The sequence below is a fragment of the Pan troglodytes genome, chromosome 3, assembly GCF_028858775.2.
Source record: "Pan troglodytes isolate AG18354 chromosome 3, NHGRI_mPanTro3-v2.0_pri, whole genome shotgun sequence".
Taxonomy (NCBI): Eukaryota; Metazoa; Chordata; class Mammalia; order Primates; family Hominidae; genus Pan; species Pan troglodytes.
Window position 1 is genome coordinate 183,979,348 of NC_072401.2, and position 13,204 is coordinate 183,992,551.

A 13,204-nucleotide genomic window follows, 5' to 3' on the forward strand; every position below is an offset into this window, starting at 1 on the left:
GATCTTCAGAATTCTTTCTCCAAGTGGCTCTCTTTTCTGTAGCAACTTGTCCTGCAAATTCTTACCACCTGTTCTACGGGGCTCAGCTTCACTTCTAATTGTGAGAGTCTCCTGGACTCTTCCTGGGTCCCCCTTCCTGTGCTACAGTCTGGAAATTTTCAAGGCAGTAAGCAGGTGTGATCCATGGCACAGCTTAATTGTTTCTCATCTCTCAGGATTCACTGTCCTTCACTGACTGATGTCAATGGCTTGAAAACTGTTGTTCCAGATATTTTGTCTTTTTGTTGTTATGTTTTAGATATCAGGGTAATCCAGTTCTTGTTACTGCAATCTTGGCTGGAAGCAAAAGGTGGCTTCTTATTTATTATTGCTATCAAAAGTTCTCTTTGTTTACTGTCATGTGTAAAGAAAACAACCTGCCCAACTTTAACCTCCTCAATCACTATTCATTATATTGATTTTTCTCTGTCTCTGAATCTTCCCAACAAGTCTCACATTTTATATTCATAGTGGATTCCCTTTTTCCTATATTTCCTGTCACAGTCTTTGTGGGGTGTTTTTTTGAGACAGGGTCTTACTCTGTCTCCGAGGCTAGAGTGCAGTGGCACTGTCATGGCTCACTGCAGCCTCCACATCCTAGCCTCAATTGATCCTCCCGTCTCAGCCACCCAAGTAGCTGGGACTACAGGCATGTGCCACTGTGCCTGTTTTTTTTGTTTTGTTGTTGTTTGGTTTGGTTTTTGTAGAGACAGGGTTTCATCAGGCTGGTCCCAAACTCCTGGGCTCAAGCAGACTTCCTGCTTTGGCCTCCCAAAGCGCTGGAATTACAGGTGTGAGCCACCATGCCTGGCCTTGTGTTTTAACTTTTTACCACTAACATGATAGTTAGATTCTCTTGTGTTCTACTATTTGAAACTATAAGCTCAAATTCTAGTTATGCTTGAATTTAGCACTACCAAAAAAATACATATATATATGATTTTATTTTTGTACTTAATTATTTCAATTCTTTGATTTATAAATTTGCCTCAGGAAACATAATTTTCTCTAAAATGAACAAAAGCAATTGATTTCCTCAATTATTTTAGCTATTCAATAAAGGAAATGCTTTGAAATTCTTATGGTATGCAAAGTTGTATTTACTGTTCAATTGATATAACTGGTAATAAATCATAAATACTAACATTAGTGAAAATACAAATTGTGAGTAACAAAAGGCAAAAATCTTTTGGTACTCTGTACAAAGAACTTAATTTAGACCTTTAATCTAAAATGTGTTGGTGTAAATTAGTGTTTCTTTGAAGTCTGGTTATTTTGGGGGTGAGCTTTTCCAGACTATAATAAAGATAGGAGGACACTATAAAGAGATATCCAAGGTAACATTCAAGGCTTTGTAATTTGTACAGAAAACAGATAAAAATGGAAGCATGAGTGAGTTTGATCTAGAGGTTATTTAATCTTTTGGGTTTGGATATTTGTTATATTTCAGTCTCTACATAGATATATATAACCTTATGGAATTTTAGAACTACAATTGATGTTAGGGATGTTTGATAAATTGTAATCATTGGCATCAAGGGTTTTAAAGATACAAAATTTACAGTTAAAATCAAGTTACTTTCTAAAGATACAATTAAAAGTATTTCATCAGGATTAGGAACATGTTATAAAACAATGTAATGATGTCGTTACATCATTACATTACGAAACTTCTCTGGCTAAGTTTCAAAATATATTTAAATAATACATCTGAAATAAAGGATAGGATCAACCTAAGTTTAGTGTCCATAAGGCAGGGATTGCCTGCCCATTCATTCATTCAGTCAAATACTTTGCAGAGTGTTGGGAAGAAACAAATAACCAAGTAATCCAACTTGCTTTAAGCCCAGCTGTGGTTTCCAGAGGAGTGCTATGGTTAGTAGCTGAGTTGCGTTTCGAGGAGCTAATGAAAATTAACCAAATCAGCTTGATATTGTTGTGTGTTTGCTGTAGCCAGTTCAATCAGAAGTTTTTTATCTGTTTTGTTTTTTGAGACAGAGTCGCACTCTGTTGCCTGGGCTGGAGTGCAGTGGCATGATCATGGCTCACTGTGTCCTTGAAGTCCTGGACTCAAGCGATCCCCCTGTCTCAGCCTCCTGAGTAGCTAGAACTACAGGCATGTGCCACCATTCCCAGCTAATTTTTAATTTTTTTATAGAAATGTGGTCTCACTGTGTTGCCCAGGCTGGTCTTGAACTCCTGGGCTCAAGCAGTCCTCTCACCTTAGCCTCCCAAAGTGCTGGGATTACAGGCATGAGCCACTGAGCCTGGCCAATCAAAAGGTTTTTTTTTTGTTTTGTTTTTTTGTTTTTTGTTTTTTGTCAACTTTCTAATGGCTTTCCTTATTTTTCAAAGGCTTTGCCCACTGATGCAGCTAATGTCATATTCATTAAATGCTGTTTGCTAAATATGCACACAGTGACCCTCTTCCTTGTGTAGGACTGTGCAGTCACTATCAAAGTGCTCTAACAATTTGGCATTACTTAAGCTGCATTTCTTAACCTTCTCATCTTCAGCCTTGAGTGGAAGAGATAACACAGAAAACTGCCTTTTGAAGTCATATTGAACTCACTGACTTCCATCAATGAAGCATATCAGTAGTTGCAAATATTGCAGTGTAGATTAAATCCTCGAAGAGTTTGAACTATGTACGAAAATGAAAAGGAGATACAGAGGACTTTTTATTGTTTACAGTCTAAGATCAAATTGCCTCGATCTTTGATGGCATAATCAAATACTACATCTTGATGTATTGTGGCACTGGAGAATTGTTTCACAAATAAAGAAAACTCAGATATTTGATGCTAGAGATGTTTTAGAAAGCTTAAGAATACCTAAAATCATCTTTCCATTACTAGGTGTTAACATTTAGTTGGTATTGATTCATAAACTTTAGAAGTATTACCACAAAGTTGCATCTTTAATTGTTATTACTGTGTTAAAGAACGTACTGATTATCTAATTTGCAAGATTATAAAATGGTATCATGAAAATGATACAGTAGAGAGAATACTTTTTGCCCTTGAAGATCCAAATGGGGCCGGGCACTGCACCTCACGCCTGTAAATCCCAACCCTTTGGGAGGCCAAGGTGGGCAGATCACCTGACGTCAGGAGTTTGAGACAAGCCTGGCCAACATGGTGAAACCCCATCTCTACTAAAAATACGCAAATTAGCCGGGTGTGGTGGCACGCGCCTGTAATCCCAGCTATTTGGGAGGCTGAGGTGGGAGAATCGCTTGAACCAGGGAGGCAGAGGTTGCAGTGAGCTGAGACTGCACCAGTGCACTCCAGCCTGAGTGAAAGAGTGAAACTCCGTCTAAAAAAAAAAAAAAAATCCAAAGAGAATGGAAAGATGGATGGTTTAACTCAGAGGTTTACACACTGTTTTCTCTAAAGGACCAGATAGCAAATAGTTTAGACTTTGCAGGCCATCAGGTCTCTGTGTTCGTTTCCTGTGGCTGCAGTGAGAAATGACCACAACCCTGGTGGCTTAGAACAACAGGAAGTTATTCTGTCAGTTCTGGAGGTAAAAAGTGTGAGGTCAAGGGCCACACCTCCGCGGTCCAGAGAAGGATCTGCTTCGCGCCTCTCTTCTGACTTCTGTTGGTTGCTGGCGGCCATTCGTGCTCCTTGGCTTTCAGGGCCATTGCTCCAATCTCTGCCTCTGTCTTCTCCTGGCCTTCTTTCCTATGTGTCTGTGTGTGCCTGCATCCAAATTTTCCTCTCCTGTCTCTCATAAAGACACCAGTCATTGCATTTAGGGCCCTCCCTAATCCAGTATGACCCCATCATAATCTTACTCCATCTGCAGAAATAAAAGTAAAACCCCATTTTCAAATAAGATCGCAGTCGCAGATACTGGGAGTTAAGATTTCAGTTAAGATTTATCTTTTGGGGAGACACAATTCAAACCACTGCAGTTCCTATTGCAGCCACTCAGCTCTGTCTTTGTAGCATGAAAATGGCCAAGGACAATATGTCAACAAATGCAAGGGCCGTGTTCCAGAAAAACTTTACTTACAAAAACAGGTGGTGGATCCGATTTGGCTGGCAGAGTTTGCCAGTCAATACCTGGTCCAACTAATTGAAGCAAAACAGCAGCAGAGCAGAAAACGATTTCCCTTTGCTTCAATCAGTTGTTTTAAAGTACCAAAATGCATACATATGTGTGTATATATAGCAACACTTATTTTAAAATAGATGTCAATTTAGGGCAAGAAATGAAACTTTTATAATGACTTCAAATCCCGAATCTTTATTACTAAAAATGCTCGAATTATATTTTTCTGATCAATGAAAAGCTTTTTAATGATCATTTTAGTTTTCGGTCTATAGGGCCTTCCCTCCAAAAAGATCAAGACGATTTGGAAACAAAATTTCCCTGGAACTGAGACATATTTATTCACTCTGTCAGAAAGAATGTACCTGTTTCCCCGACTAAATGTATGCCCCATAAGGACAGGAACATTTATCCACTCTTTGTCCTCAGCACCTAGAAGATAGCCTAACACATAGTAGTCATCCAGTAAATATTCATCTAAAATAACTTCTTGGGGCCGGGCGCAGTGGCTCACTCCTGTAATCCCAGCACTTTGAGAGGCCAAGGCAGGTGGATCACCTGAGGTCAGGAGTTCTAGACCAGCGTCACCAACATGGTGAAACCCCGTCTCCACTAAAAATACAAAAATTAGCTGAGCGTGGTGGCAGGTACCTGTAAGTCCAGCTACTCGGGAGGTTGAGGCAGGAGAATTGCTTGAACCTGGGAGGCAAAGGTTGCAGCAAGCCAAGATTGTGCAACTGCACTCCAGACTGGGCAACAGAGCAAAACTCTTGTCTCAAAATAATAATAATAATAATAAAATAACTTCTCTTGGGCAGGAGTGGTGGCTCATGCCTGTAATCCCAGCACTTTGGGAGGCTGAAGTGGGCGGATCACCAGGTCAGGAGATGGAGGCCATCCTGGCTAACATGGTGAAACCCCATCTGTATTAAAAATACAAAGAAGTAGCCGGATGTGGTGGTGAGCTCCTGTAGTCCCAGTTACTTGGGAGGCTGAGGCAGGAGAATCACTTGAACCCAGGAGGCGGAGGTTGCAGTGAGCCAAGATCGCGCCACTGCACTCCAGCCTGGGCAACAGAGCGAGATTCCGTCTAAAAAATAATAATAATAAATAAATAAAAAATACTTCTCTTTGTTGGAATAAAAAGAGTGAATTGGTGTGTTGTTGTTTTAATCCTTTTGTATAAAAATAGTCTGTCACCATACCTTGAAATTGTTTATTATTTCAATTTAAGTTTGAAAGGAAAGGTACAATATGAGAAATTCAGTTTCTCTTAAGAGCTATTGGAAGAATTTGTAAATGTAATGATGGAGTAATGAATCAGAGGGGTCAGTGAAAAATCGTTTTTTAAAATAAAAATCAAATTCATGGAAAAGAAGACAAAGGTAGAGAAATCAAGATATATTCCAAGACTAAACTAAAATATTAGCAACTACTTTGAACAGCTCAGTATTTGGTAGCAGTATCGGTATTTGGAAGCAGAGAAATATAGAACCCCACAAGGGAACCCTTCATTGGCAACATGGAGAGAGGAGGGTATAATTTGGTTGAAGACATAGCAGGGAGGAACACTCCAAACCTTCCCAGGTCTGGGCTTTGGAACTCTGTGATTATTCCAGCCCAGGGAGTCTTGCCACTCTTCTTGTAGCTGATGGAAGGCAAAACTTGGAAAGTGAGGGGTACATTTGTAATGTTACAACAGAAAGGATCAAGAATTGTTGACAACTCCAGGATAAGCTGAGTTGACATGGGAGAGAGTCAGCCACAAGGCTCCAAGTTGGAAGCACATTAATGAGCTGTATGATGTGTATACTGACAGTGCATGCTCGAGAGAGTGGGGGAGAAAGAGAGAGACAGTCAGAGACAGAGACAGACAGAGACAGAGACAGACCAAGACTGAGACCAGAGACACTGATTCTTTGAGAGAGGGACTCACTTTTTTTGGAGGTGAAGAAACTACCATCTCAACAGCAGTCACGGTCCAAAGGATACTACAGGAACCAAGGAGAAGGCCTGGGGCCAGTTGGGAACCATTGATTTCAAGTTGACTATGGAATCACTCGAAGAAAAAGTGAATTTACCAAAAAGTGATTTTAGTGGGGTGGGAGGAAAACACTAAGGGCTGAAGATAAAGCCTTCGGGGTCCTTCAGATTAAAGGGAGAGACAACATGAGAAGGAATAAAGACAAAGGAGAACCATTTGAAATGCGACGATTAGCCCTGGGCCGCTCTCCCTCTTGAAGGCCCCGGTCTTTTGCCGGCAGAGCTTTTCCTCCCACCCTTTCCACTGTCAGTTCAGCAAATTCAGGAAACAGAGAGTTTTTAAGCAGAGCAACACCATTTGCCTCGCTTATTCGTGCAGTTGCAGGAAACTCCCCCCATCAAATGAGCCCCTTGAATTACCTTAAATATCACGATTTGCGCTGATTAAATTCATTTGCTAGAGAGGAAAATCCATTTTAAGCAGAATGGTATGGGGAGGAGGACCAGCTTTTTCCACAATTCAAGACATTTGAGTTCTTAAAACATGAAAATTGTGCCCTCTGAAGAAAGAGTCTTTGTAAGATATATTTAAAAAAAAAAAAAGTTCAATGCATTTGACAGTTTCAGTGGCAAGAATTTCCCAATTTGCTCCTGCTCTTTAGAATACATTGAAAAAGAAAAAATTAGTGTACGTTTATAAGAAAATGAAAGGGAATTTATTTTGAATGGAGAAATGCTATAAAGAGAAAAAGCCATTCTAACTTTTCCATTGTGGAAAATTTAACAAACTATTGAAGCCAATTTTTAGCTGGCTTCTGCAGTGAAATTTCAGTGTGAGCTTACAATTTTTTTTTTCTATTAATGGAGAAAATCAGATATAGTAGCTTCAATAAACACTCATAGCACTCACCAGCAGAAAGCGTGCTTCACCTCTTGGTGATACAATATATTTTACACTGATTTCAGAAATACTAATTTCTTGTTGAAAGCAAGTTTCCTAGATAAGCAATACTATTGTTTCCTACCATCCCAGATTGAGAAGGGTAGAGAGTAGCCAGTTTTTAGGTGAACGTCATGCTGACATCATGCAAACCTTGTATCTTCACAGAGAGGCCAATGAGACTTGAACCCTGAGCCTAAGTTGTCACCAGCAGGACTGATGTGCACACAGAAGGAATGAAGTATGGATGTGAAAGAACGCAGGCCTTATTGCTCCCTGACCAAGAGCAGACGAGAGAAGGAACGGCGCTACACAAATTCCTCCGCAGACAATGAGGAGTGCCGGGTACCCACACAGAAGTCCTACAGTTCCAGCGAGACATTGAAAGCTTTTGATCATGATTCCTCGCGGCTGCTTTACGGCAACAGAGTGAAGGATTTGGTTCACAGAGAAGCAGACGAGTTCACTAGACAAGGTGGGTAACTGTCCTAGTAAAATAAGGCAATGCTCACGTTACTAACTTGTAGGTGTCGTGATTTTCCCCTCAAGGTGACATGTCTGTTTTCTGACTTTGGTGTTCCATCTGCTGATTCTGATTTTGAGATATTAGATGATCATGCAGTATTCCAGATGAGAGATAGAAAGCCACCGGTGGGCACATTGGTGTCCCAGGCACAGGCACTGACACGTGGAGAATTCCGAAGCCTCACCTGCTATACGTGAGGTTTATGATTCTGCACGTGGCCCAAGCGTTTGTACAAACTTGTGTAAACTTGAAACTTCAGTCTCTGGGGCTCCCTTTTAGTTGAATGAAGGTGCTCACAGACATTGTGTCTGTGGCTAGAACTGGTACAAGGAGAACAGGAGCTGTTGGTGAAGAAACCCATCTTTCCCTCACAAGAAAGTGTGGCTTATTACCCCAGATCATCTCAGGACCCAAGCAGCCCTGCTGTTTGCCTCTGTCTGATTCACACAAAAGCCTGCCACGGAAAGGTTCCATTGTCTTTCTCCCAGGCAACCTAGTAAATTAAGTTTATACCTTAACACTTCCTAGTTTCCCACAATGTAATCCACTAGGGCTTGGTCATTCGCGTCTATCTGTTGAACATTTTTACACTGTTTTTGGCCTCAGGATGCTCCCAGTGGAATCATGACTCCTGTAACTTTACTTCACTATCCTAAACCTACCCATTTCTACTGTTAAGACAGTAGGTTATTTTTTATTAGACATACATAGTTATATTTTGTTTCTTCTAATACAGTCTTGAGATGTGGGCAAGATTACTAATAAAAATAAAATCCTCTTACATTTGTAATGTGCAGTATAATTTACATATAACTTAGCATTCCTTAGCTAATTTAATCTGGAAATGAGGAAAAATAAATTAAACTTTAATAATAAAGAATATATTCATTCTTTTCCAATCACCGTACAGACAGTGTGACTAACAGTCTGATATTGGGCAGGAACACATTTAAGAAAAAGTAATAATGCAATAAATCGTTCAAAAGTTGGAAAATTTTCCATGGTTCTTTTCTTCCCTGCATTGTGCAAAGAGCCATTGTAACTAGATTGAAATAGTGTTCACTCACCCAAGCCGGTTTACATCAAAGAAAACTCATTTGATTCGCTAAGGAGAGATTTTTATACCCTAAAGCATGCCTTACTAATTACTGGTATCAAATTTTATGAAAAGGGACAAAATAGCTTAACATTTTTAATCCGTTTTTCAGGGGAGATACAAAACATATTTGAGGTATGTACTCTTAGTTGATTGTACAATGTATTGTAATTTTAAACCCATTTTTTTCATATTGTCTGCACAGCTGAAATAGATTATCAGTGTACATTTTTTCAACAATTTAAAAAATAGTAAGTAGTGTAGAAATGCATGCAATCTGCACCAAATGTGAAGTCTTGCTTTTTGTATCAAAAATAACTCTTTAGTGCCCTGTTGGAAAACGAAAAAAAAAAAAAAAAAAAAAAAAAACCCAAACTCCACATTGTGGAATATTATTCGAAGGAAACAGCAGCACATGTGGCGAGATGCACTGGGGGTCATCTCCACCCCGGTTATCTCCACACCAGGCAAGCATTTCTTTTTGGCGGCACAGATGATGCCTACACAGGTTAAAAATAGCGCACTGAACTGTTCTCCTCCTAGGCAGCCTTGATCCAGTGCAGACTGTTGTTGACAGCCCGGCGGTAGCATTTGTAGAAGCCCTGAAACGGAGGTTCATAGGGGGCCAAAGAGTGTTATTCCTCACTCCTTCCAAGCCAAGGACTGCAGAATACAAAGGGGCAGAGGAAAGAGAAAGTGCGCCAGGCGGCCAGGGAGGCCTTGTTGGAGAGCAGAAGTGAATGGAGAAGCGCACGCGCAGTGTGTGATGGTGCCGCAGGTCACTTGATGTGTATGAATCCGAACTTTGTAGAAACGTAAATGGGATGGACTGCTAGTTACAGCTAATGCTGCCACCTTACTGCGTGCTGGTCAGCGCGCTAGGCAGGTGTGTGCAGTCCCCTGGTGAGGTGGGTCCCGGTAGCGTAGTCTTTTCACAGATTGAGACGTATGAGGTTTGGAGAGGCTGGAGACCCCATGGCTCCTGAGAACTCAGCTGGAACTTGAGCCCAGGCTTGCCTGGTTCTGGCCTGGCTTCTAATCTCTGTGCAGTTGCCACAGTGGAAAACAGGCAACTCAGTAAAATATCACCCTTTGATTTATTGCAGTCAATTTTTTAAGTCTATTATCATTATTATTAATTAATTAATTTAGTGACAAGCTCTGTCTGTTGCCGAAGCCTGACTGCAGCGGGGCAGTCATAGCTCACTGCAGCCCACAGCTCCTGGGCTCAAAAAATCCTCCTGCCTCAGCCTCCTGAGTAGCTGGGATCACAAGTGCACACCACCACCATGCCGGGCTAATTTTAAAGACATTTTTTTAAATAGAGACAGGGTCTCGCTTGTTCCTCAGACTGGTCTCAAACTCCTGGCCTCAAGCAATCCTCTTACTTGGGCCTCCCTAAGTGCTGAAATAACAGGCCTGAGCCACCACGCCCAGCCCATTTTAGTCAATTTTGAATTCGAATGTTCATGGTGTGGATAGTGAGGTGTGAGCAAACTGCAGGCATATTTAGGAAATAAAATTGATATGATTCTGTAATTGGGTGAATGAGGACGAGTGTGAGGGTGGCGTTGCGGATGCTTTCTCCTTCCTGTGGTTTGATATGTGGAGTATTTGTAGCGGGAGTGGTAGGTGTAGGAGAGAAACGAGTAAGGAAAGTCTGCTATCAGATTAGGTTTTTCTTGAGCAAGCATAATGAAAAATCCTTCCAGGCTTTCATTTTCTTTGAACCTGACAAATGTCAATTTTTCCTCACGGACTATTATGCTATGGGATTAATTATTTAATTGACAAAATGTGCTTCCTGCCACAGCTCCTGACATCATATAGGTAATAAAAATGAAAGATTAAAAATATTCATAGTAGCCAAATATCATTGAAACAATTCCAAAGAGTCATGCTAATTTAGCTTTTTTGGTCCATGGAGTTTTAAAACAGCCGATCAGTCCTGTATCCATTTACTCCTTGAATGACACAGGGAAATGCAACTTCGGCTGGAGAAAGGGACAAGCAGGGTTTCCGTTGGTGCGATTATATGGAGAATTCAAATCGAGAAATATGATGTTTTTATATTTTTTAATTGACCAATTTTATGTCTAATTATCAAACTTGAATTTAATGGTTTTGTATGGCCTTACTGACTGGCAGGTGACTACTGTTAATTACATGTTATATTTAGGTAGCATAATGCTGGGGATCATTTCATCTTCACAGTCATTGTGTAATTTGACGGGATCTCACATTGATCTCTTTCTCTTTTTAAATCTCTTCATGTAGTTTGTTGGTGATGGAAATGTTGCTCTTTGAACAGCTGTGGAGCTTTTGCTGTAGGTGAGGATGAGGTTAGGGTAACAATGGCTTGTTTTGCATTCTTAGATGCTATTTTCTTTTATTAATCTTTGAAGAAAATTTATCCCATCAGGTCTCAGACAAATTTCTTATGAAACAGCTGCATAGGATCATCCCACAGCTTTTGGAGAAGTGGTAAAATAAAAGAACATTTTTCCTCTGCTGCAGCTCTGTGGGCTATGCACATGTTCTGTAGTATTCTTGACCAAACACTTATCAATTCCAACAAGGAACGCTGCCCGTGAGGGTGAACCTTGAAAAGAGATGATGTCTGGAAGTAAGAATACATTTGTTCCACTGAATCATAAGCCTGAAAAGAACCACTTTGGGGCCCTAACCCAAAGTATATAAGAGTTAGTCAATAATCAGTGTTGGGGTTGTGAATTTAAGAATTTTAACATTTGAAGACTACCACTTATTCTTTATTTGTAGAGTGGCAATGGAGAGGAAGGACTCTGGTTTTTGTTGTTGTTTTTGTTTTTGAGATGGAGTCTCACTCTGTCGCCCAGGCTGGAGTGAAATGGCATGATCTCGGCTCACTGCAACCTCTGCCTCCTGGGTTCAAGCAATTTTCCTGCCTCAGCTTCCCGAGTAGCTGGAATTACAGGCGCCTGGCACTACGCCCAGCTACTTTTTGTAATTTTAGTAGAGATGGGGCTTCACCATGTTGGCCAGGCTGGTCTCGAACTCCTGACCTCAGGTGATCCGCCCACCTCGGCCTCCCAAAGTGCTAGGATTACAGGCGTGAGCCACTGCACCCAGCCAGGACTCTGTTTTTAAATTTGAAAAACACCGTGATATCTATGTTTGTACGTTACTGAAATTAAAACAGAAAGTAAATTTGCAAAGAAGGGAAGGAAGAAGGAAGGCAGATTGACAACGACAGGCACCGATTGATTTCTAAGTGTGCCTCATCTCTGGTCTTTGCTGACAGCGTGGCTCCACTCCCAGAAACTCCCCTCTTTGGGCCGTGCCGTCTCTTCATTCTTACCATCATCAGTAATGCTGAGCACCCCCAGCCCCCAGAAGCATGGCTTCTGCTTCTCACCTCCTGCCCTTGCTGGTTCAAGGCCAGTTCAAGTGTAGTTTGGGGGATTCCACTGGGGAGAGGAAAGAAAGAGAAGAGGGAAAGTAGATCCCACAAGCCCTGATTCCCCACTGCCGGACCTCCCTTATGGGCTGCATCCTGAGCGCTAGCCCATCTTGTATGCAAACATTCCAGATGCTAGACCTGCCCCTTACCAAGGATAACCCTTGTGAGGAAACAAAAGGACATTAGAGGAGCAGTCTGAATGTTCCTGTAAATATGTATCTTGAACCCTGGCATGATGGTGGCTTGAATGAGGGCTCATCCGCTCATCTCCCAGCAGACTCGCTACCTCCTGTGAGCTGAGCAGTGATCGAGGGTACACATGACATCTGCAACTCTGTTAGGATCGTGAAGGACCAAGCTGGTGCAGGTGTTTTCCGCTTTGTGCCAGAAGAGAGCGTGGAATGGGGTGAAGCCCTAACGTGAAGGTCAAGAAGAATGCTGTGGCCTGGTGGTTCCAGAGAGAGGCTGACCTGCCCCTCCCATGGCCCCCACTTGGGCAAATGTTGCCTTGTGGGAGCAGCTGGTTTCCTTGGCCCCTCAGGGGCTGGGGAAGCCTGAACAGATGCATTTCTCCCTCTGATAGGGTGAGAATGCCATCTAAGAAAACCAAATAGTAGAGATGTTGGTCCCAGGAATCTAACACGATTTCCCGCTCTTTCTTAAAGCACCTCAGGAAAACAACAAATTTAATGGCACCCAGAATTCAGGAAGTGGGATAAGATGCAAAAGAAACAGACTAAGAAGCTTGTAATGAAAATGAACAATGGAGATAAGAGAAGACAACCTGAACCAAAATAAAACATTGTAACTAAAGCATGTGCAGAAATCCCAGAATGATAACAACAAAAAAGCAACAACAAAACAATGGCCACCAAATGCTGGAGAAAAAATTAAAATCATAATTTACAAACTAAAAATGGCAGCAGATTAGCTGAAGAAGAGAGGTTAATGGTTTTGAAGACCAGGTAGAAGAAACAACTCAAAACAGAAAAGAGAATTTCAGATAAAATTAAGAAGACAACACCATGCACACACACAAACTGAGGCACATTCTAGAAAAATTCTTTAACTTCAAGGATAAAGAGCGTTTACAAGGTGCCACAGAGAAAAGGCAGG

At 41.3% G+C, this 13,204-nt stretch overlaps 1 protein-coding gene across 26 annotated transcripts in view; it reads left to right on the forward strand.

Moving 5' to 3' along the window:
- Positions 1-13,204, forward strand: part of TENM3 (teneurin transmembrane protein 3) — a 2,732,592-nt gene that overhangs the window by 2,248,722 nt on the left and 470,666 nt on the right. For all 26 annotated transcript variants that reach the window (XM_054683934.2, XM_054683938.2, XM_054683942.2 and 23 more), the window contains one exon: positions 7,193-7,499. In XM_054683934.2, coding sequence (XP_054539909.1) covers positions 7,268-7,499 — 232 coding nt within the window. In that variant the 5' untranslated portion in view covers positions 7,193-7,267. The remainder of the gene's footprint in view (positions 1-7,192; positions 7,500-13,204) is intronic.